The sequence below is a fragment of the Carettochelys insculpta genome, chromosome 2 (genome assembly GCF_033958435.1).
Source record: "Carettochelys insculpta isolate YL-2023 chromosome 2, ASM3395843v1, whole genome shotgun sequence".
Classification (NCBI taxonomy): Eukaryota; Metazoa; Chordata; order Testudines; family Carettochelyidae; genus Carettochelys; species Carettochelys insculpta.
In genome coordinates, this window is record NC_134138.1 from 88,840,851 (window position 1) to 88,866,536 (window position 25,686).

The window sequence follows — 25,686 nt, forward strand, 5'->3', positions numbered from 1 at the left end:
CAAGATGTCAAATTTTTACTTCACCCTTCATTTCCAACAGGAAGAGCACTTTTAAAGCACACCATGAGAACGTTGCACACAGCTGTAATATTTCCTGCCTGGTAATAAGTAGTATTACAAAGGGCAATAAAATACACAGAAAATGATTTAACCTTCAAGAATTTCTAATTCACGCCACCCCCAATAAATCAGTTCATCTGCTTTGTTTCACAGAAATAAAAATTTTGTCAGACTAATTCTAGCATGGTCTAGACAGGATTAAAAGATCATATATAAACTTGATATTTTGACCTGAAAAAAGATTTAAAGAAAATCCAGAAGAGCTTTCTTGAGTTCTAACTTTTTAGTTTAGTAGGAGAATAACCTCAAAGCATGTTCATTTTTATTTCTTCCCTCAGTTCCTTTGTGTAATAAATCAATTCTGATTATCACCTTTTGGTTCTGGTAATATTTCTAACCTGACTTTAGCAGAATCAGGACTGTATGAACTACAACCCATAGAGCTTCAACACAGTCTAAATGCAGAGGATCCACTTTAGCCAACCTGTAAAATCTGAAGGATTTCTATAATAAAAATAAAGATCACAGATATCAGCTCCATTCACATAAACTGAGCATAAACCATTCACATAAACATATCAGGAGGCCCTGATATGTTGCCAGAGCAGCTCTCTGGACAGTTCAAGCTTACTTCCAACTTTGTATGTATCCAATTATATTTGGATTGGCAGCTTAAGCCATGTTACTGTCACGTGAAGGAAAAAAAAAGATTTTTAAAAAGTACAAGAAATGATTACAATAAGAAATTGGATTTTTGTTAAGTGACTGCTGCCCATAATTTAATTTTTTTTATTTTAAATGTGGAAAAATAAGATACACCTGCGTGTACATATAGCTATAGAATCTTAAGCCAGACAGATTTTATGGGTGGGAAAGGGGAGGAGGTTGGGAACTACTGCTCCTTCCTACCATTTACATTGTAGCAACTAATTTGGAACTATCAATTAAAAATAAAACTAGGGCATTTAAACTCTGAATAATGTAAAATATCATTGTCTCAGATACAATAATCTAATGTAACTGAAAGGTTGGTTAAATCATTAGAATGTTACAAAAGGGGAAGACATTCCATTCTCACAGTGCCATTCTAAAATCCCAAGAGCCTGACTTGCAGGCCAATAAAAGCACCAACACACCACAATACACTCATTGCATTTTCCTTTTTGGTTTTCCAAGTCTGCCACACATTCCCTTGTCCTTGGAGGCCAACTTTTACCACTGCACTAATTTCATTAGAAGCAGTGAATCTTGTTTCTTTTAAAGCACTTATGCATTTGGTGCTATTCATTGTATATAATTGGTGGATCTCCATCACTTGAAAATGGAGACACCTTCTTTCCAGGCTTCTGCACGTGATCTTCATTCATTTTCTCCAAAGCTTCAATCTAAAAGATAGAAATATATTTACACAGAAGCTTTTATAAAAACCTGGGACTAGAAGCAAGTGCTTTAAAACACTGTCTTAAAACACCAAGTTCACAGGAGTAAACTGGTACACGCAATATGATCCATATTCTGAATACATAATTTTCCCAATGATCCGTTCACATCAACTTTAGTTAGGGGTTTGATATGCAATGTTTTAGAAAACATATTTTAAGAAACATCTACTTTAAGCAGATTAATGAACAGAAGGGCAACAATATTTTCATCTTGTGGGACAAAGTTTCTTTTCAAAGGGAAGAAGGCCCTCAGAGTGTAGACTATCTAGAATTTCTGTAAAAGCACTGAAATGTCAATTCTATAAAGCCTGAAACACCACTGTTGTACTTCAGTCCCCCCCCACATAAATGATTGTGTTGGATTTCTGAGCAGCCTCACAGTAAGTGGACACTCTCCCCATGACGTTGATGGTACTAGCAGAGCAGTAAATAGAGTCACCCTCAAGTGCTTTACATGATTAAAATAGTACAGCCCTATTCTGTTGTAGTGTGCAGCCTGTAAAAAGCTAGTGTGGAGCATGACTTTCTCCAATACTCCTAGAACAGAAAACAAAGACATTAAGAGAAAAGGAATGCAAATGCAGAGATAGTGGGTCTTCACACTGGTGTAGTTAACAGCATGGGAATTATGAAGCTTACACATGTGATCTTTCAAAAACTATGGGTAGTCCAACAACTTGTGTAAACAAAATAATATGTGAAACAACTTTCACATATTATTACACTCTCCCTCCAATGGCAAATTGTAATGGATTTTGTAGAGCACCACAACCATCTTAAAACTCAATGAATCATGGACACTTACCAGCATTTGAGTGTGGAAGCAAACCAAAATAACACTGGTGAAATACCTACCAGATATTACATTGTCTTCTCTCTCTCCTACAGCTGAGCACACTGGTAGCACACCCAGCCCAGAAACTGAACAGAACTACATTTGTCATTAAGAACATAAGAATGGCCATACTGGGTCAGACCAAAGGTCCATCCAGCCCAGTAGCCTGTCTGCTGACAGTGGCCAGTGCCAGGTGCCCAAAAGGGGGTGGACCGAAGACAATGATCAAGCAATTTGTCTCCTGCTATCTCCGGCCTCTGACAATCAGAGGCCAGGGACACCATTCATACCCTTGGCTAATAGCCTTTTATGGACCTAACCTCCATGAATTTATCTAGCTCTTTCTTAAATTCTGTTATAGTCCTAGCCTGCACAGTTTCCTCCAGCAATGAGTTCCACAGGTTAACTAGGCACTGAGTGAAGAACTTTCTTTTATTAGTTTTAAATCTGCTACCCATTAATTTCATTTGGTGTCCTCTAGTTCTTGTATTATGGGCACAAGTAAATAACTTCTCCTTATTCACCCTCTCCACACCTGTCATAATTTTATATACCTCTATCATGTCCCCCCTCAGCCTCCTCTTTTCCAAACTGAAAAGTCCCAATCTTTTTAGCCTCTCATACAGGACCTGTTCCAAGCCCCTAATCATTCTAGCTGCCCTTTTCTGAACCTTTTCCAGCGCCAGGATATCTTTTTTTAGGTGAGGAGACCACATTTGTACACAGTATTCAAGATGTGGGCATACCATAGTTTTATATAGGGGCAGTAAGATACTCCTTGTCTTATTTTCTATCCCTTTTTTTAATAATACCTAACATCCTATTTGCCTTTTTGACTGCCTCTGCACACTGCATGCATGTTTTCAAGGAACTATCCACAATAACTCCAAGATCTCTTTCCTGATTAGTTATAGCTAAATTAGCCCCCATCATACTGTAAGTATAGTTGGGATTATTTTTTCCAATGTGCATTACCTTATACTAATCCACATTAAATTTCATTTGCCATTTTGTTGCCCAATCACTCAGTCTGATGAGATCTTTTTGAAATTCTTCACAATCTGCCTTTGTCTTGACTACCTTGAACAGTTTAATGTCATCTGCAAACTTTGCCACCTCACTGCTCACCCTCTTCTCCAGATCATTTATGAATAAATTGAACAGGATTGGTCCAAGGACTGACCCTTGGGGGCACCACTAGTTACTTCTCTCCATTCAGAAAATTTACCATTTATGTCTACCCTCTGTTTCCTGTCTTTTAACCAGTTCTCAATCCATGAAAGGATCTTCCCTCTTATCCCATGACAACTTAATTTACATAAGAGACTTTGATGAGGTACCTTGTCAAAGGCTTTCTGGAAATCTAAGTATACTGTATCCACTGGATCTTCCCTGTCTGCATGTTTGTTAACCCCTTCAAAGAACTTTAACAGATTAGTAAGAAGACATGATTTCCCTCTGCAGAAACCATGTTGACTTTTGCCCATCAAATTATGTTCTTCTACGTGCCTGACAATTTTATTCTTTACTATTGTGTCAACTAGTTTGCAACGTTAAACTTACTGGTCTGTAATTGCCAGGGTCACCTTAATACAGAAATACATCCATTGTCTTATGATTGGGACCAGCATGGGTCTGTATTGCTGGAGCCTATCAGGAAAACTTTCCAATGCTTTACTATGTAGCGCCCTTTTAACTGGTAACTCAAGAATGCTTGAAGACTTAAAAATTTCTCTCTCACCCCCTTCACTCCATATTTTCCAGAATGTAACTGATATGACATCAGGATACCCTTAAAATGAGTTTCAGCTAAGATTTAAAAAAATAAAAATAAGAAAGTTAAGTGTGCATTTAGAAGCCTAATTTTAAGATCCTAAATTTGAGAATCCTAGCCCATAGGTTTCTTTTTTTAGAGTCTAACCTTTTGCATTTAAAATTACTGAAAATAAGCAATAGATATTTTTTCAACAGCTTCTTTGTCCTTGTGTGATTCGCCCCTAGTATTTTTAAGAAACACTGTGAATTACAGATAACTGCGGTTGTTTTAGTTAAAATAATGAAGAGTTAATATACGTCTGATATAATTTGTCAGTTTCAGCTCCTGTACTGTTATTTCAACCTAGAAATATCAGAATTTAACTTTTCCTGTAATTTCACCAGCTATCCTAGCAGGACAACCAAGAATACTGAAGAAATAGGATTGTGATTGTTTGCTAGCTAATTAACTGAATACCCTTAAATTACTAATATTAGATACCACCCACAGAAAGAATCTTACCTCAGCTAGGAAGTCAGCTTCATTGTCAGCTGTAATATTTAAACCTGAGACAGCATTGAAGAGCTCCCGTTCATTGAGTGTTTCTGACACACCTCCCTTTTGAAAAAACTTTTAAAAATAAAATATATTGAAGTGTCATAACTAAATTTTATAAAATATTGCACAGTACATTTTACAATTTCTTATCAGATGTAGCAGTAGTACTTCAGCTTTGACTTTTTCTTTATCCAGACAACCAAGTATCATAGTCTAAGAGCAGGTTTCAATTCTCGAAGCACTATTTTATTCCTCTCTAAAGCTGAATTTCAGTCCAGTACTGTCTTCCTGTATCTATATATGCCACTCAGCATTTAAAAGGGAAATACAATGGATGAATGATCATTTCCAAAATAGAATTTCATGATTTTATCCACTTCATATATTTAAAAGTCTATTCCCCGCCTGCAGAAAAAGCTTTTTACATCAGAGTTTAACTTCAGGATAAAGAGACCACCATAAACAAATCACCGACCGCAGAACCCCTACCTGTGAAACATTTCTGCAGTCTCGGAATAAAAACTCAAGTCCATGAGGATGGGTTGGCTCCACAGATTGACTTACATCAATTAACCAGACCTAAATTAACCAGAGAAACATACTAATTCACTAGCTCATACTTCCAGACCACAGCTTAACTTAATCTGGCCTGTGGTGAATCTCTCAGCCATGGGCTGGAAGCCCTGAGCATCAGCTTGCCAGCACATGTTCCTGAGAGAGATGTTCCACATGTTGCCCCCAGCCCAGCATCTCCCATTGGCTGAGTCCCCATGGCCAATGGGAGTGGTGGGAACAAAGCCTGGGGGTGCAGGCAGTACACACCACGTACGGTCACCTAGCCCCTCTGCTGTCTAGGAACCACACATGGCAGCCACTTCCAGGAGTGGCATGGGACTGGGGCAGGCAGACAGCCTGCCTTCGATCCACTGAACACAAGCCATCTCAGGTAAGTGCTGCCTAGCTGGTCCTCCCCTCCTCATGCAGCCCCCTGCCATAGGTCAGAACCTGCCCCACATCCCAACTCCCTCCCAGACCCCCACCCCAACCCATAACCCCTTATTATGCCCAAAACTCATCTCTACCCCAGAGTCCTCACACCCCTGCACCCCTAATTTCTGGCCCTGCCCAAGACCTCCAAAGTCTTCCCCCTGGGACAAGCTGTGGCCTGCCCTGAGCCTTTGCACCTTGCTATAGGACTGTGTGACCCACGACTGATATTCTGTGGATTGGTGGCACCGACAGAAAAATTATTTGCTGCCACAACATGGTGCGTATGGACGATACTAAATACACCTTTTTGCTATATGACGAATATACTGACCTTTCCATCATGCCACAGCATGTTGTATTCACTCAGGTCAGCATGAACAAGACAGCACTCTCTATATAACTGTTGCATCATCTGTGAGAAGTAAGAAAAATGATCCATTGAACAAAAAAATACTCAAATGAAGGGCTATTAATCAGCACCATTTGCTCCACCAGGACATTTTATCACCCAACTCATAATCCCATTTCAGGTTTACATGTGGCTGGTTAACATAAGGAATTTAAACAAACTAAATGTTCAGAATTCCACGGAAAATAGTTATGGTAAGTGAACATATTAAAACTAGTGAATTTATCTGAACACTGTTAATCAGTCCAATTGCAATAGACAGACAGGCAAGTCAGACTATTCTTTTCACACTCTATGAAACAGATTAGCAGGTGACTTTTCACCTAGTTATGACATCAGAAATTACATAAAATGAATTAAATTGAATTTCAATATAAATGTCAGAATACTTTAATGCTAACTAGGCAAAAGAAGCCTCTGAGATTCAGCTTGACACTGTTCTTCAGGTTTATGCATCTTGCTTTATATTTGCAGAACGTCAACTGGCCAAGGACCTCATCTTCCTTTATGTACTCAACAGTGCCCAACACAGACTAAGCACAGTTTAAATAACATCTGTGCATCTCGCAAGTCTCACGGTTTTAACTACAAAGATTTTTCAGTTTCTATCTAGCTTTTCTCACCATGACAATACAAAAACAAGGCATGAGAACTGATTGAGAGTAAGCACAATTATTTGATCCTGCTGAAGTGGAGAATAAGTAATCAAATATTTATAATTGCAAGTCAAGGGCTATAATTTTATTATCTAGCACTCACACAGATGGGTATATGAGATCTTGGCTGAAGCAGTTAGAAGGCTGTAAAATAAAGTTCTCCGTTGTTTCTTTTTAAAACCAGAACATCATCCCAACTTAGTTACCCTCACCCTCCTTAAAAATATCAACAAGACAGTTTGATTAATGGAGCAATTTAAATATTATTTAGCAAAAAGTACATTAGAGAGATGAAAAATATAATACATTTATATAGGTTCAGAAGAAGAAGAAGAATTCAGAGAAGACACGTGCTAGATTTCTAATATTATTCTATACTCCTGAGGGAATTCTGCACCAAAATATTAAAAATTCTATGCACAATGTTTTAAAATTTGGCAAATTTTGTCAATAAATAAATGTGGAAATTCCAGTATAGAATGGGTAGGCAGGGTCAGCCTGGCATGAGCCAAATACAGAAGGACTTAGTGTTGTGGGGATCCAAGTGTGAGATAAGAGGGCTCTGTATGGGACAATCTGGATGCACAGTAGTTTGCTTGGGAGGGGATTTAGGTGCAGGGATGATGGGACTCTTCATAGGGCTCAAGATGAGGATAGCTGGGGCTCAGTAGGATGGTCTGAGCAAAGAGCTGGGAGTCCAGAGGCAGGGAGTACATCCCAGCAGTTGGCAGGGGGTGCCAACATACAGTGGTTGGGCAGATTGGGAGCAGATCCCTGTAGTGACACCCTCCCCACGCAGCTGAGAGTGATGGGGCAGGAAGTCAGGGAAAAGTTTCCTGCAGCCAGGGAGAAATCAGAGAAATTGGTCTGACCCAGCACCAGCTCCTTACAGGGAAAGAATAAGGCTCAGAGTTCCATTCTCCCAGCATAACTGGGACTAGCAGTTGAACTCAGCACAGGATAGAAGCCACCAGCCTCAGTGTCTCTAGCTTCCTGCCCCATGGCGATTACACCTCCACAAATTACTATGAGAAACTGAAATGACAAGCCCGCACTGCTCTACTGTATCATTTCTTACTGTTTTATATACTGTAAAGAATGAATGCAAATTATACAGCTAGCTATCATCTATACTACTCTCCCATAAATTGTTGCCAGAATGACGACGACAGACATCAGTAGCATCTTACATTCAGAATCTGATAGTAGGCTTTTTTCATGTCTTCATTACTGAGTTTTATTTCCTTCAGTTTAGGAGCTGGAACTTGATCCTGGCCAATGAAAGACATGACCAAAATGTGTTTCTTAAGCAAAACCACTTGCGGACAAGAGATTCCCGCTTTCTGCATTCTGTAGAGTAGAAGATAGATATTAATGGTAAAAGTCAAAAATTCATACTTGTTTTCTCCAGTGCTAAAGCTTTTTTGCATAATCGTTCTGGATCAATGTAGCAATTCACATAGACTATACATGAAAGCATTGGCAGTTATACACTAAATTCCTAAAACATTATGCCTTCAAGGCTACACACCTTTTAGTTCCATTTTAGGTTGTAATTTTCAGATGTAGAAGCTAGTAGCTTCAGAGACTTGATTACAAATAGACAGTGGTTCTCAAACTACCCTGCTCAATGCAAAGCTTTGTGGTCCACCAGCCAACCACCCATCATGACAAAATGCATTTGCTTATCTCTAAATACTTTAAATACTATATTATTCATATTTGGCTACTGGAGCCTAGAGTCTTAAATATGCAGCTATAACATCAGATCTTATTGTGCATATCATACCAGTTTATCAAACTTTGTTTTAAGTTAAAATAAAATATTAATTTATGTTCAAAACAAAAGGTTTCAATATTGGCTTCATGTATGGAAGGGGTTGGGAATCTATTTTGGGCTGCAGGGGGTCACTGACCCACCAGGGGCAGAGTGGGGGGGAAATCAGTCAGGGCCGCAGAGATTTGAGCAGCAAAAAAAACCAACCCTCGCACTACAGTCCCATGGACGGTAGGAAGGGAGAACGGAGGTTCAGGATGTAATCACAGGGCACATTCGCTCTTTGGGATCCTGGAGCTAGTAGATTTTGCAGGGCCCATAGGCTCTGGGATGAGGCCAAAAATGAGAAATTGCAGCCACTGGGAGCAGCAGGAAATGTCTCCTACAAGCAGCTTCCGGCGCTGCAGCTCCCCCAGCCAGGGGAGAGGGCACAACACCATGTGGAGCAGCTTCTTTCCTCTGCAAGACAGATTTGGCCCTCAAGAGGCAATTCCCACTCCCCTTCCTTCCACAGCAAGAAGATGACACTCCAACCGAATGGGGGGCGGGGGGGGCCTGGATCACCAGTGCCGGTTCCCATCTGCAGGGAAGGACCTAAACCCCAGCCCACCTGCAAGGCTGTTGCAGATCACCAGTGGCCCATGTACCACCATCTATTATCAGTGGTTCTCAGACGTCTGGAGACAGAATGTTAAAAATTACCAACAATGGACACTTTACTATGAGAAATTTTTCAATTTACAAAATAAATGTTATACAATCATGAACTTGAAAACATATCATGAATAAGGGCATGAACCTTTGTAGTATCTCAACATTATGAATAAAAATTATTTTATGTAATAAGACATAAAAGAGAGTTAGGACTAAACTTATTTATGAAGTCCCCCACATCGAGGAGGACTTCACAGCTACCTAGCAGAGCTTTCTTGGGAGCAGTGGAGTTCAATAATGCCAACTGTGCTATTTTTTACCTGGTTAGATTGTGCATTTCTTTCTCTGCCCACATACGGATAATCTTCCGTGGATTCAGTTTACTGAAGCGGTCTTTAAACCTGTAGTCATCCTTGATGTATTTGTCACGGCTCTTGAATTCATTAAGGGTAGTTTTAAAAACCTTTATGGCACATTCTGGAGGTATAGCTTTATCATCTTCACTTGTACTTATGACGGAAAAAGACCAGAGAACAAAATGAAATGTTTCATCTACATGTAGGTCTAGAACCACAATCAATTGAGTTTGTTTAAAAACAAAAACACATCACGGTATTCTAAGACAATGCAGAAACATTGCATATAACACTGAAGTTTTTAATTGATGTTATCCATGAAAAGACTGCGCAGTTCCCTGGCTAAACCTGGTTCTTAAAACCAACAGCAGCATTACAGTGATGGGCAACCAGGGGTCTAAGGGCCACATGCAAACCACTGGGGTTCTAGGTGTGGCCCGTGAGACATTTTGTTGACTGTTGCCCATGCACAGGGTTGCAAGGTTCTGCTAGTTTTTCCCCACTGATATTGCAAAAAAATTAACACACACAAAGCAAGAGCCTGTGAAGTGAGGTGGAGCCATCCTACAATAATTTATAAATATTCGAGGCCTGGTTGTTGAAATGATGTTTACTGTATATTTTTCTTTCATAAACATATTGTTTTATTTTGGAAAACAAAGAGTAAGGAGAAGGATGGCTTAAGATAACTCTAAAATGTGTGTTGAAAAGTACATAAGGGACAATTATCAGAGCTATTAGCTTTCCTGATTCTGTCTCCAATTAGCCTACAAAACTGGGCTGACCAGTAAAGGCCAAACCAGAGATGCAGGAGAACAAAGAACTATGCCAGGGTTAAAGGACACTTCAGGAACCTTTAAGAACCTATGCTTGCCTAGGTCATCTTCAGGAATGGCAGTATCTTTATGCAGGAGACACAGCTGCTGATGTTTGTTTTAAAATCTCCTAAAGCTTTGTTTCCATTGCTAACTAAAAACAATTTTTGATCCCATGTGAACAGAGGCTAGGGACACCATTCTGGCTCTTGAAACATTGAACTTGGAGAGATAAGCAAAGACAAGCCATTTTCACAGACAGACAAGTGGAATAAGATGGGTCCTTCAACTAAGGGGGCAGATGCACAGTCAGCCACGGCTGGGGAGAAGACAGATTGGTGATAGAAACGATCTTGAACAAAGCCTACACCTTATTAGATTAAATTTTACGCTTCCATATGCATTTTCACCACTTTTATTTGTTTGTAACTCTCCGATTTTTATTTTGTTTATTTTATTTTATTCATATTGTTTTATTTTGTTTATTTTATTTTATTCTTCAGCCTCAGTCCTATCTTTAATAAATGTGTTTTATTTTTACTGTAAACCAGCTCATTGCTGTGCTTGACAGAACAGTGTATTCATCCCAGTTAATAAGTTGCAATGTGCTTTTTCTCTTTAGAGCAGGATTGTGAAACTGGGGGTCATAACATGATGTTATTAAGTGGCAACTGTGAGCTGTCAGCTTGCACTGCAAATCATGCTTTGCCTCCACCATTTACAATCCTGTTAAATATACTTTTTTTTTTTAAATATAAATGTACACTTGAAACTCTAATCTGGGAAGTGATGTTCCCTGAAAGCTATGCACTTGGACAACCACCCAGAAGAGATTCACATACCACCCAGCAGATTAGTAGGGCCCCCACAGCTGGCAGCATGTTTTCTACTGGTGACATACATTTGCATATGCCTTGATGCACATAATTTATTTTGCACATGGATGGAAGAAACTAAAGTGACCCTTGACAGCACCTTTGGAAAACAGGATATGACTCATTGTAGAATTTTCTGGACCATGGGTTTTGTCCAAAATGAAAGGTGCTGGGAGTGAGGTTGAGGAGTCTCGGAGGGAAGGTGCAGGACCACACTGTGGTGGGAGTGTGGAGTTTGGGAGGGCCTCTAGACCAGTGCCATCACTGCACTGCTATCTTCCCAATTGAGGAAGAGGGGGGAGTCACAGCACACAGAGCCACTTCCTACTCTTGTGCCAGGGTCCAAATCAAAGGTGGTGTTTGATCACAAAAACCCGGATTACAGAGGTGAAGTATATTTTTAAATTTGCAGGGGAGACAATCGGGGAGGAAGAGAGGGTCACACTAAAGAGAGTTGCTGTGTGAAAGGGGTCATGAGTACAGAAGTCTGAGACACTGATTTAATAGAATAAAATGAACCTTCTCCCTCAAATGGCCAGGAGAGGGCTGGATGTTGCAGTGCATGCCATTTTGGGAAAATTCAAGATAGGGAGTGTGTTGGGGGGGTGGGTCTCTTACTGGTTGTGACCAAGGCTTGTGAAAGCCAGCATGGGGCTGTATACAGGCTGGTGGGATCAGGGTTGCTGAACCAGGGCTGTCTAGTGCACTCACAGTATGACCTGTATTGCATGTAGGCTGCCTGAACTCTCTCAGTCTGGGAGCTACAGCAGCAAAGCTCTTGAAGGCACTCTAGGCTTGCAAGCAAGCAGTGACAACCCCCTACTGGCATGGATTGCCCCCCTATCACATACTTACTTTCCTCCATAAGCATGAAAAACAACAGATTCTTTTCCTGTGCTAATGCAGCCAGTGATGGTCTCCAGTATCCCAGCACTGACCATCTTGTACAAAAGTAAACGTGTTTTAGGATCCACTGCTTTCTCCTATAGGAGAAAGGGAGAAACAAAAGTAAACATGTAAACCATTTATCTATGTTCACTTATATCCACTGGTGTTTCTGATTTAGGAGAAGAATATTACCCATATCTGCTTTGAATCATCTGGCAAAATGTGTTCTCGTAAACAATCCAACAGAAAATTAAACAAAAGTAGATTGTTCTGGTTTCTACACTTTAGCAGAACAACTCTTTTATCCAAAGACTTATTTTACTTAATGCTTTTTTTTTTAAAAAAAAATAACAGAGATTGTAAATTCCTTGGGGCAAGGACCACATCTTTTCTTTTACGCACAGAGAAGACCATTACTAGCAAGTAACTTTGCAAAGCTCTTTAAAATGTGCAAACATTAACCCTAAATACTTTAGAAATGTTGCAGGTTTATACTCATTTTACTGTCTGATAACACTGAGATAGAGAAAGTTTAAAAGAGTGGCCCAAATCCACATAACCTAGTGGCAAAAATCAATTTCCCCTCCCACCAAATCAAATATTTCATCCAATCAGGAATAACAATTGGTTTGCTAACTGACAAATTGAGGGAGTTCAAAGAGCGATATTACCTGCCAACTCTGTGTTTTTAGGGAACCAGAGCATGACCACCTGTCAGCCCTGTCCTCTTGGGCAGTCGAGGAGCAATACTCATGGAAAACAAATCCCCTTCCCCCAGGCCTCTGCTTGACTGAAACTGGCAGAGGTGAACACACCTAAATCCTCCCAACAAGGGTAGGTGGATTAAGAAAACACCCCAAGCCTCATCTGCTTTGAGAATAGAACAGAAAGTCATCTCCATTAGCATAATGAATAGAGAACAGCTCTTCCAAAGCAGGAACCCCACTGAACTATGGGACACCGAAAGCAGAGAAGCACTGCTTGACGGAAAAGCTCTGTTCCAAATGCTAATGAACCCAGGCCTGCTCACACCCAAATTAGTCATTATCAGACCAATTCTAGTAATGGATCCTATTGATACCCAAAATACTGCAACTGCCTAGTTACACTATGAGCTGGTTTAAGGAACATCACCCACAGCCAGGCATGATCAACCTCCATTGTCTCACCTCTGTTTACCCATAATCAAATCCAGTGTTCTTCTTGAACCAATCTCTACAAAAACACCTACCCTTGCTTAAGAAACTGTTCCATGCCTGGATGAAAACTCTATCAGATCCACTGAGACCTCACCAGCTCCCCGCCTGATCGTGCTGGGGGGCTATGCTTGTCTCCTGCCCTCTGAACCCCCGGCTACCATCACCATCTGGGACCCCCAATCAGGGCACGCTCCACGGAGTGGTGAGCTCTCTCTCTCTCCCCGCCACTCTCTCTCGGCATAGCCTCCTAACCTTGCCTTATGGAATTAGTTATATGGTTTGCTAGTCCTAACATTTCTAATCAGTTTATTTACTATTGTAACTGTTAAATATATATATTCACTACCCAGAAATAAATAACTGTCATTGTTAAACTGGTTGCTTCTCGTTTTCTTCCTCTCTTGCTCACTCTTCCTCAGGGGTGTTGTTTTGGCTTCCTCATTCACTCTGCAACAATGCTTCTTGTACTTAAGCAAAAAGATCCCTTTGGTGCCCAGAACTCCTGTGGGGTTTGTCCATCAAGTGGGTTACCAGTAGAAGGACTGTGCTGTGAAAGTAGGGCTTGGGGAGGGAGTGCTCAACTGGGGTGGCAGCTGAGAGTGCTGTTTAACCCAGCTACTGAGTCCAAGGGCACATAAGAGCCACAGCTTGGCTCTGCTGTGCAACCAGGCCACAGAGTACAGGAACATAAAAGGTGTCAGTCTGTAAGTGGTGATGAATCGGTCCTCTGAGATGAACTCTGGCTGTGTGTGTGCGTGTGTGTGCATGTTCCCCTAAGTCCAGGGTGGGCTTAATCCTGTGGACTTTGATTCAGACAGAATAGCTCCACTGGGAGGCAATTAGCAGAAGGGATAAGTAAAGCTCTTTAGGAACACTAGTATCACAAGCAGCACACTGATAGAATTATTCACCTCTCCCCCCTGTAACCCCAAATAAATGAGCATACCCCAGAGTAACAGTCAAATCTGGTAATAGCGACCTATCTTCCTGAAGCTCTAGTTATGAAGATAAAGTAATCCATTCCAGGTATCTAGGACTAATCCCTTATTTTTTCCAGGATTTCCCTAAGTACTACAGTAAATTCCAGTAATGCTTAATTGTAAAGATGATGGATAATCACCAAGGAATTAGAGATACAGAAAACCCAAGCAAGCTGGTAATAAAACTTGATTACACTAATTTTAGGAAGCATATCAAAATACTGCATGCAATTAAATGTCAGCTGTGATCACATGGGGCGGTCAAAGGCAAGAGTTTCCCAGTAGAAGAGTTAATACAATACAACCTTCTTCAGTGTTCCCCAGTTTTCAAACACTGCTCATTTGGTTTAGTCAAAATGGATTACTCTTTCTAGTCTAACATGTACCACAATGATATGCAAGTTGGTGCGGAAGGTTTGGGATATCATATGACTCAGAACCAAGACATACAGCAGTAGAATGCTCCTTCTTCTCATGGAGCCTAGCACTTCGACGTTCCTCAGAGTATGCATGTTGCTTTAAGGCATTAAAGACTTGATTGGACAGTTTTAAATCCATTCCAATGCCATCTCCAACGTGAAAGTCAGGTCCAAACTAGAAAACAGATAAGCATTTAATAAAAAAATAAATAAAAACAAACCAAAAAAAACAAACAAACTACTACTTGAGACAGAGAAAGATATAGCAAATGAACAAGATTTTGATTCCAATATTCAAGAACTATCTTTTGTAATGTTTAGATTCAGAACTGGAAGAGTGGCTGACGCAGTTATTGGCTTTTGTGATGACATTTAACCCAAGCAAGTTTTAACAAAATGTTCTAATATAATTTTAAAATAAGAGCCAAGCAATTGCTTTTACACACTAAATAAGCAATTTACACATCACTTATCCCATAAAGATAGACTGGCAGGCATTTAGTTAATTCTAGGGTTTTTTTTTAAATTATTTTTTGTGACACAATTACGTTAATGTAAATTGTAAATGCACAGTGCTGTGGATAAACAGATTACAGATCAGTGTCCTGCACTAAGATTCAGTTTGCTTGATTCAGATAATTTTTTTTTGGTTTTTTAATAATTTTTATTACGAGTGATGTGTTTAGCAATAAGCTTGATGATCTTCTCCTCTTATCATTGTACTAAAATAATTTCTGTACACAACTACTTTCGTATCACTTACATACACTATTCCTCGAACAACAGTTTGCTATCAATATTTACCTCTGTCAAAAATTAATCCAAATATTTCGCAATCTTCAGGACAGTCTGAATAACGTACTGCAGTATATGAACGTACATTTCTCTAAAATCCTACAAATATTGATTGAATTAAGGCATATATCTATTTTATAGATTATGCTTGCATACACAAGGTAGAGCTTACATTTTCCATTCGAGCAGTATTCTTTCTTCCACATACAACCTCATCATGTTTGGTGGTAATATCTTTTCCTTTTCCTATAAAGCCCTTTTTTGGAGTAGTGGTGGGTTTATCTGCCAACAGCAAACAATACAAGTCAAAGTTCATGTATACACAAAATATAGTCATAACATATTTCATGATGCCTGCAGCAAACAAATTAATTACACTATTTTAATTAATAATTAAAAAAAAACAAAAAAACAACAAGAGTCCCCGTTGGGGAGTTATAAAATAATAAAACCTATGTTACATAGTCCAGAACATATTCTGGGAATGAACAGATGACAGACAGACACGCAGTTCTTCCAACAGATAACCTCAAATATCCAGATACTTAGACTAATCAATGAGTTTCTGTGTTGCAAATTGTGAAGTGAAATCTATATTACAGTAGACTACCTTTACAATACACACACACACAAAACCACAAGCAACCTAGTTTTTATAAATAAGAATTTCACAGGCACATGTAATCAGAGACCGACATATTAAAAATAGGAATCTAAAGCTAGACTACTAAATTCCCAGTTAGGCACCTAATAAAGAGCACAGTTTTCAGAAAAGCCACCCAATCTCTCTCGTTTCTAATTTCAGGCTCTCAAGACCCCCATAGTACTACATTTTGTACACACGGTAACTGCAATCAATACCTGCTCTATAGGGATCATGACGGGTATCCTGCCAGTCAACTTCATCTTCTGAGCTGTCACTATCCTCATAGGGATGCACCTTTCGGTAATTTTCAAAGGATATGGAGACTTAGGGAACAGAACAAATAAGGAAGTTTGTAATTAACATATATTCACCGCTGTCTTGCAACTCAGTCAATTCAAACAGGTTTTACAAAATCAACATATTTGTTTTTCTAACCAGACTCTCAGTGCTGTTGGTAGTACCTTTGCTATCGCCATTGAACTTTTTTTCTTCACGTCGAAGTTGTGCATCATACTCCCGGTCAAACTCCATTTGCAGCATCTGGGCTAGCATTAGGTCACTGGAGGTGTCAGTGTTTTCACCAGTAATAAATGGCCCTTCAGGAACACTAGGCATAAAAAAAATAAAGGAAATAAGGTTCTGTTAATATAGACCACACACACAGTCTTGCATCCCCCTTGATGTATTCCAGATGAACTACGGAACACAGAATATTACAGAAACTGCATTTAAATGCAAAAATACTCAATAATCAACTTTGGTTATGGTTAAGATTTTGTCATGGTTATTTTACGCAAAAGTCAGATAGGTTGTAGGCAATAAATAAAAACTCATGAGCCCATAACCTGTTTGTGACTTTTATAAACATAATGGGAGGTGGCAGAAGTGACAGAGGTCAGTTACAAACTGCAGGGGCCCAAAGCTGAAGATGTCAGAGAGGTCTCAGAAAGCCAAGGAACTTGTGACCTCTTTGACAATCTTATACTTGCAACTGCACAAGAAGTCTGATTTTGTTTTCGCCCTTCGTGGATCCTTTTGTAATGGAGAGATAACCTCTTATGTGTGCAGTTATACATGCATTAGAAATACTGAGGTCTGACTTTAGGTTAGGTATGTCCTCTGGCAAAGAGGAAGAAAGGTATTGTAGTTGAGACAGCAGCACTGTTACTCTGCTTCAGAAAAAGCCTGAAAAGATACCTTTGGAGCAGGGCGTATCTTTTGTTCTATATTTGTACAAGTCCTAGCACAATGGAGTTCTACGTTTGTACAAGTCCTAACACAATGGGGTCCCAGACTATGGCTCCTAGGTACTAGGACAATACAAAATAATTAGATTTCTTGTTTTGTAATTTATGTTGTCAGTAAACTTCTCTTCGGAAGACAGAAAAAAAAATAACGATCTATAACAATGGTTCATCGATGCCCAGTGGCCTAAAGCAGTGGTTGAGACCTTTCCACACTACTTCATCCCTTTCAGGAACCTGATTTGTCTTGCATACCCCAGATTCACGTCATTTAAAAGTGCTTGTTTACAAAATCAGACATAAAAATGCAAAAAAGCACACTATTACTGTAACACTGCTTATTTTCTCATTTTGTCTATACAAAATTTTAGGATGCACTGACTTTGCTAATGCTTTTTAGGTAGCTTTTTGCACAACTTGGCAAATCTCTAGATGAGATGTTTTACCCTTGGATGACCTCTGCATATCTGTGGTAGAGAAGCACTGGTCCAACGATCCTTCTTCATGAAAGTGAACGGTCAGGAAAGAAGTATGAAGTATGAAGTTGGGAAGAAAATGAGGGCTATGAGAGGCTCTCTCATGAACAGACCCACCAGAATGGGTGTTCTGTAAAACATTTCTGGAGAAAAGATTTAAGGCTAAGCATGTTTAACTTACATAACCACCTCAGGAAAAACAACTTTTTCTTCTTCCAATTGCAGCTCTTTTGCCAACTGTTCACTCATCACATCAGCAAGGGAGCATGATATTGCTGCATTTTTAGGGGTTCCCCATGGACACTGAAAAACAAGAGCGTTGAAATATGACAACTGGATATAAAGGCTACTTAGTACAGTGAAACTGCTAACAGATTCAGCACAAACTGATGTCTTCGTATTTTCTCTTTCTTCCACAGACTGAATTATAACAATACTCCTTATTGTCCGGGATGAGCAATCTTTTTATGTTGGGCCCCACTTTTTGTCCCTGCAATTAGCCGGGCACCCTCCCAAGTGTCCCAGAAGTGATGCACTGCGTTCCTTGGTAATGGCAGCAGCTGCATGGGTAGGGGGGAGGCAGAGGAGGCTGATCACACTGCACCCCGCCCTTAAGAAATTTCACATTCCCCCAAGGGGGTTCACACCCTGATTTTGGGCACCCTATCCTAGGCATTGCAGAGAAGGCCAACAGTCCTATCCTGTTCTGTCCATCACTCTGCCAGGGCCTCCTCTTTAAGCCCCAATGCTGAGGGAATCATGGAAGAGTCAGAGCCCTTTTTGCTAAGGCAAGTCAGTTTTCAGTATTGCAAGTTGCAGAGAAAAGCCTGTGAAAGTAACCAGGGGATGAGGCAGCTTCCCACTGTTTTTGTTACAGCACCTGCTGGGGAGTGTTGGCAATGATGCTTGGGGCATGAGGGGCCTGAAGCCAACAGACCTGTCCACATATGCAGCTCAGAGACTGCAGGTAGGCAGCCCTCTGATAAAATACACACCGGCCCCTGCTGCAGCCGGGCTGGTGCCCAGACAGGTGCAGGAGAGCAAGGCTGCATTCACAGACAGCATGACCCTGGCATAGTGTGACGAGGAGGTGGAGCCTGGAGCAGATGAGCAGGCACAGGAGCGGAGTTTCTCTAGGCACCAGCAGCACAACCGGGGTGCAGGCTCTTTCCAAGACAGGCACTGGACAGGGAGGGGTGGATGAAATGTCCCCCATTGGCTTGGCCACAACAGTTGACCTCCGGGACGGGAGAGGAAGAGGAAACACCAACATGCCCCTGGGTTAACACTAGAGGAGAGGTTAGAGAAGCTGCTGCCGCCCCCAGCAATGCCTCCGCCTCCTCCTTTAAAACAACCAGATGACAGACTCACTGATGCTTCAAGTCTGTAGGAAGATATCTTCTGGCTCCATGATTAGTTAAGCCAATTACGCTGCATCCTATGCCCCTTAAATATTGTCATGCCCCCCACTTTGTGCACCCCTCCTTTAAGTACCTACTATAAGGCAAGTAGAGAAGACAGAGTTTGTTTTAGAACGTATTCAAACACAGAATGTTGTATAAACCACCTGGTCACCACAGACAGGGACCTGGGAATTTCTGTGAAAGCTCCGATTTGAGAAAGTTGCATGACAAATTTATTTTGTTCTTAAGGAAGTGAACAATATGTTTGGGTTGAAGCTTACCATATTTTCCTCTCAGCTCAAGATTTTTTCTTCAAATTTGGAAAAATTATCTGTTCAACATTCGAATGACAAAAGTTAAATACCTGTGAATAATGAATTATGAATGTGCAAGATGCACTGGTTCAGCCAAGTCTCAAAGCTAAATCCGCTTGAAAAGTCTCAGTGAAACAGTAACATGAAAAGCTACACATTAATTGCCAATGGAGCTGACCTATGCCACTTCTAAGAAGGCAGAATTTGGCTTATCAATTTAAATACTTTGTAGATTGCAAGTACCATATCTTACAAATACAGCTTTGCAGTATAAACCTTGCACATGAATGCAGTCCAACTGGAGTCTTCCCATGTGACTGAGTAGTAAGAAATGCAAACATGGTAGGCAACCAGCTTGGCTTAACAGGGAAATCCTTAGTCATCTTAAATTAAAAAAGGATGCATACAAGAAATGGAAACGTGGACAGTTCACTAAGGAGAATGCCGGGCAGTAATCAGGAAAGTGAAAGCACAGTTGGAACTGCAGCTGGCAAGGCATGTGAAGAGTAACAAGAAGGGTTTCTACAGGCATGTGAACAATAAACAGGTTATCAGAGAAGGTGTGGGGCCATTACTGGATGAGGGAGGTAACCTAGCGACAGATGATGCAGGAAAAGCTGAAGTACTCAATGCTTTTTTTGCCTCAGTCTTCACGGACAAAGTCAACTTCCCCATGACGGTTCTAGACGATGCAGTATGGGAAGGTGGAGGGCAGCCATCTGTGAGGAAGGAACAAGTTCTGAGCTATCTAGAAAAACGAGATGTGCACAAGTCCATGGGTCTGGATTTAATGCACCCCAGGGTACTGAGGGAATTGGCAGAGGTCATTGCTGAACCTTTGGCCATTATCCTTGAAGACTCTCGGAGATCAGGGGAGATACCGGATGACTGGAAGAAGGCAAACATAGTGCCCATCTTCAAAAAAGGAAAGAAGAACAATCCAGGGAACTATAGACCCGTCAGCCGTACCTCAATCCCTGGGAAAATAATGGAGGGAATCCTCAAGGAATCCATTTTGAAGCACTTGGAAGAGGGGAAAGTGATCAAAAGTAGCCAACAGGGGCAACTCCTGCCTGACCAATCTGATTAGCTTCTATGACGAGGTAACAAGCTCTGTGGACATGGGGAAGTCAGTGGATGTGATATACCTTGACTTCAGCAAGGCTTTTGATACCGTCCCCCACAACATTCTTGTCCATAAGTTAAGGAAATAGGGATTGGATCCTTGGACTATAAGATGGATAGAAAGCTGGCTTGATGGTTGGGCCCAATGGGTAGTGGTCAGTGGCTCAGTATCTGGATGGCGGTCTGTTTCAAGCAGAGTGCCACAAGGCTCAGTTCTGGGGCTGGTGTTATTCAACATCTTTATTAATGACCTGGATGAGGGACTGGGTTGCACCCTCAGCAAGTTTGCAGATGACACAGAACTAGGGGGAGAGGTAGATCCGTTGGAGGGTAGAGAGAGAATCCAGAGGGACCTGGATAAATTGGAGGACTGGGCCAAAAGAAACCTGATGCGGTTCAATAAGGAGAAGTGTAAAGTCCTGCACCTGGGGCAGAAGAATCCCAAACATTGTTACAGGCTGGAGACCGACTGGCTCAGCAGCAGTACGATGGAAAGGGACCTAGGGGTTATGGTGGATGAAAGGCTGGATATGAGTAAACAGTGTGCCCTTGTAGCCAAGAAGGCTAACGGCATACGAGGGTGCATTACGAGGAGCATTTTGAGCAGATCTAGAGAAGTAGTTATTCCTCTTTATTCGGCACTGGTGAGGCCAGATCTGGAATAGTGTGTCCAGTTTTGGGCCCCCCAGTATAAAAAGGATGTGGATTTGCTGGAGCAGCGAAGGTTCAGGTTCAGCGAAGGGCAACAAAAATGATTAAGGGTCTGGAGCACAAGACCTATGAGGATAGGCTGAGGGATTTGGACTTGTTTAGTTTACAGAAGAGAAGACTTAGAGGTGATTTAGTAGCAGCCTTCAACTTCCTGAAGGGGAGCTCGAAAAAGGAGGGTGAGAAACTGTTCTCAGTGGTGTCAGATGGCAGAACAAGGAGTAATGGTCTGAAGTTGAAGAGGGAGAGGTGTAGGTTAGATGTTAGGAAAAACTACTTCACCAGGCGGGTGGTGAAGCATTGGAATGCGTTGCCTAGAGAGGTGGTGGATTCTCCATCCCTTGAGGTTTTTAAGTCCCGGCTGGACAAGGTCCTGGCTGGGATGACTTAGTGGGGGTTGATCCTGCTTGAAGCAGGGGGCTGGACTAGATGATCTCCTGAGGTCCCTTCCAGCCCTGTGATTCTGTGACTCCAATTACAGAGAATCTGGCCCTAACTTTCAGGCACTTTCACATTCAAGATAGAGTGTCCCAGTTGAGAAACCTGCTATTTTCAAGAACTGTGTTTCATCTATACTGCCACTTTTTAAACAATTTTTAAACTATCCAGAAACTTGACCAAGAGGTTTTATTAGAGATAATACTGCCATAGCATAGCACCTGCAAATTTTGACCAAGTCAGGTCCCTATAATGTCAAGCACCGAAGAAACAAAACAATGTTCATTTTAAAAAGTAACTTACTCTAAGGAAAAAACTCACTATTAAAGTTAATGTCAGCAACATATTAGACTGAAACAAAGTGAAAACCAGAGGCCAGAAATCTTTGTTTCAGTACCCTTTGAAGCATCAAGAAGGAAATATCTGTTTACCAGATGGTAACAGGGAGGAAAATAGATCAGCAGTTTTTAGGCAGTCAATGTAAAATTCTATGAGGGACAGTGGGGACCACCCAATAATTATAAGTGCAACTGAAAGTATCCTTCCCAAACTCTGGGAAGGATAACAGCCACAGTGCATTCCCTCAAAACTAGGCAGAAATCTGAGATGTAACAAAAAAAAAAACAAAAACAAAAACAACAAAAGGATTTCAGAGGTCTAAATTCTGAATTCAATGCAAGTTCTCACTGACTTTCACAAGTATAAAGTCTTGCCCAGAATTAAGACCTGAGTGCACTGTCCCACTTGTCAGGGGTCCAACAGGAACTTTCTCCAGCAGCCATTTAACAATAGGTTCGACCAGCTTCAGTTCACTCCTGACTTAAAGCTGAAGTACAACAGAGTTTTGCTCAATCTACTCTGAGCCCCCTTTCTTCTGAAAAGATTGGCATGTACTTTTAATTTCTTCAGGCTATTTACAGCAAAGTGTTTGAGTACTGAAAATGATACAAGATATTTTCAAATTTCAGCTATGTACATTCTTCAGTGTCATGCAAAAAATCTGCTGTGTTAGAGCTGAATATGCCTGGACACGTCCTCCTGTAGGCATATTTAAATCTTCTGTAGTTTACAAACGTGTCATTACAATGAAGACAAAGTTAGGAAGGGCCAAAATAGAGGATTATCTTTCAGAATTAAAGGTAGAGAAAGTTCAAAAGACTGCTTAGGACACATTGTACCCTAATTACATTCTGCAAAAGGTTTCAAAGCCCAGACAAAAATTGATTTCTACATGTCTGTAACGGATGGAAGTCTCACTTCAGGCTATTCCAGTAGGTTTGAGGTACATTCTAACTCTTTCCTGCACCTGTAAGTGGAACCCAAGACTAAATTCCATCACTTCTACGAGGAACCAGTTTAATAATCCCATTAGAGCAAAAACATAGTAATGCCGAGGTACAGCATGTGTTCATCTAAAATGGACCCAACCATTGGCATGTCAAATTCTAAGTACCAAATGGAGATGTAGATCAACTGGTAGATGTGGTCATACTTAGGCTATGTCTACAATACACTGCAAGATTGACCCGCTTAGGGTTGATCTTCTGGAGTTCGATTTCGCGCATCTAGTATGGACACACAAAATCGACCTCTCAGGGGTCGCAGTCAACCCCTGTACGCCTTGTGAGATGTGAGGAGTAAGGGAGGTCAATAGGAGTTAACTCTGCTGTCAACCTTCACCATTATAGACAGCCAAGTTAGCGGAGCGTAGATACCTGGATTTTAGCTACGCAATTGCCATAGCTAGAATTGCATATCTGCAGTTGACTTAGTTTACCTAGTGTAGACAAAGCCTTAGTACTTACATGGCAGTTCATGCATTCAAAGCACCACGCAAACATGAATCCAATTTTAACCCTACTGCATTAGAAGTGTAAAGAGAAGGGAAAAATGACTTTGCCCAAGGCCAGGCAGCAGTTAGTAAACAGGAGCTCCCTAGGACCATCTTTTACTACCTGGTATAATGGTCTTTGTTCCTGATTGGGAGGCTCAGAGCTGCACTGATATAAAAAAAAATAATAATCACAATTGCAGCCCTGTTTTTTGGAGCAGAGATTGAAGGCAAGCACAGCAACAACTTAATGTTTAACTTTGTTGTGTTTCCTTCCCAGTTAAAAGTGGGCAGGAAAGGGGGGGCAGAAAGGGGAGTTTTTAGGGCACTTGCCTTCGCTCTGTATCACAAAACAGAGTCACACAAGAAATCTGAATAACCTTGACAACTGGAAAAAGAAATTAGACAAAATATAATAGTGCAAAGTAAAGCAGTCAGGGACTAACAACAAAATTTTTTGACATAAGCTGTAGATGTTTCAAAGTAACAGAGGAGTAGAAAGATCTGGGTGTACTGAGCAATCACAGGATGGTGTGGCCAATATGATGTGGCCATGAAAAACACTATTGCAGTCTCAACAAACATCAGGTGAGGTATTGGCAGTAACAGTGGACAAGTGTCATTATCATGATACAAGGCACTGGTGAGACGATATCTGGATGGTTGTGCACAATTCTGGTCTCCCAAATTTAAGAAAGATTAATTTAAATTGGAACAGTGGAGAGAAGAGATGCTAGAACAATCAGAGAAATTAAGACCCTAAGTTACAGGAAGAATCTTAAGAAGTTTGGTCTGTTAACTTTCTGAAAGTTGAGGGAAGGTATGATTTCTTTCTATAAATACATCACAGGAGTAAACACAACCGATGGAGATGAATTATTTAAGAACTAATGTTGTCGTCAGAGCAAATGGACATAAACTAGCCATCAATGAGTTTAGGCTAGAAGTCAGATGAAAACTTATAACCATAAGAAGAGTGAAATTCTAGAACAGTCATCCAAAGGGAGCAAGAAACCTTATGTGTTTCAAGACTGACACTGATATATTTATGCAGAAGATAGTATGGTGCTACTGCCTACAAAGATATGTGGCCTGCCCATAACTACTATCAATAAATATCTCCTATGGTTACAGAAGAGATAGGTCCAAGCTTCTACAGAAAATTCTTCCCCATGTCTACTTATATACTCAGGGTCTAAAAGCTCACCATGTTTGGGCACAAGAGGGAATTTTTTTTCCAGGACAGACTGACCCTGTGTGGAGGTTTGACACCTTCTATGAAGTGGGGCACAGGTCACTCGCTGGTCTAAACAAAAATATATGGAGGACACTCTTTCCTTTGAAGTCTTTACATGAACATCTTAGGAGTCCAATGACTACCCAGCCGTTGAAGGCCTTACAGTAGGTGGCGGTTGAGGTTTTGGGCCCTGCAGTATGAAGGCGGACAGACTAGATCGCTAAGCTGGTTCCTTCAAGTCTCTGACCTTAACACCTCATCCCAAGAGAGGAAGGGCCGCTCTGGCACAAATCAGGAGACACCAGCCCCAGTGTTAGCTGCCCTCCCCGAGCCTAAGAAGCAGGCTCTAAGGGAGGAGCAGGCAGCTCGTGCCCCAGTCGGACTCAGGTCAGCCCGGAGCGTTAGGGCAGTTGATCAAACACGGCTAGACTAGGCGGGAGAGGGAAACGGAGCCTGAAGCCGCCGCCTGCGGTGACTCATCAGCTGCTCCGCCCGGCAGGACTGGACGCGCCCTCGCGGACGGCGGGAGTCGGGGAGGCTCGGGAAGGCACCGCGCCCTCACCTTGTTTCGCCAGGCGGGGCCCGGACTACTCTCGGCGACTCCTACCGGATCCATCTGCGCATCCAGAGAGCGGGCGGGCGGGAAACACGCGCGGAGAACGAAGCACAGCGAAGCTGGAGACCCGGCAGCAGCGAGTAGCGTCAGATCCACACTGACAGCACTTCTTCCGCGTTCCCCCCTCCCCCCTCCCCGTGACCTTCAACTCCGGCTTCCCATTGGTCGGGAGGAGTACTTCCGT

General features: G+C 41.4%; 1 protein-coding gene across 1 annotated transcript; it reads right to left on the bottom strand.

Moving 5' to 3' along the window:
• Positions 1–25,610, bottom strand: RIOK3 (RIO kinase 3). The gene is made up of 13 exons (XM_074987291.1): positions 25,449–25,610; positions 18,012–18,133; positions 16,572–16,717; positions 16,326–16,433; positions 15,637–15,746; positions 14,701–14,844; positions 12,039–12,166; positions 9,458–9,646; positions 7,897–8,056; positions 5,973–6,053; positions 5,141–5,230; positions 4,616–4,723; positions 1–1,445 (listed from the first exon to the last, which is right to left on the bottom strand). Exons 1-13 carry the CDS (start codon positions 25,500–25,502, stop codon positions 1,341–1,343), a joined length of 1,545 nt encoding a protein of 514 aa, XP_074843392.1. The 5' UTR covers positions 25,503–25,610; the 3' UTR covers positions 1–1,340.
• Between the last annotated feature and the right edge of the window lie 76 nt (positions 25,611–25,686).

What these genes read in the sequence shown, in the direction of transcription:
- RIOK3 (XM_074987291.1), bottom strand. Translation starts at nt 25,502, where the DNA reads ATGGATCCGGTAGGAGTCGCCGAGAGTAGTCCGGGCCCCGCCTGGCGA. An exon ending in ATACTGCTCGAATGGAAAAT is followed by an intron (nt 14,845 to 15,636) that starts GTAAGCTCTACC and finishes TCTGTTTTCTAG; the next exon opens with TTTGGACCTGACTTTCACGT. An exon ending in ACTGCAGAAATGTTTCACAG is followed by an intron (nt 4,724 to 5,140) that starts GTAGGGGTTCTG and finishes TATTTTTAAAAG; the next exon opens with TTTTTTCAAAAGGGAGGTGT.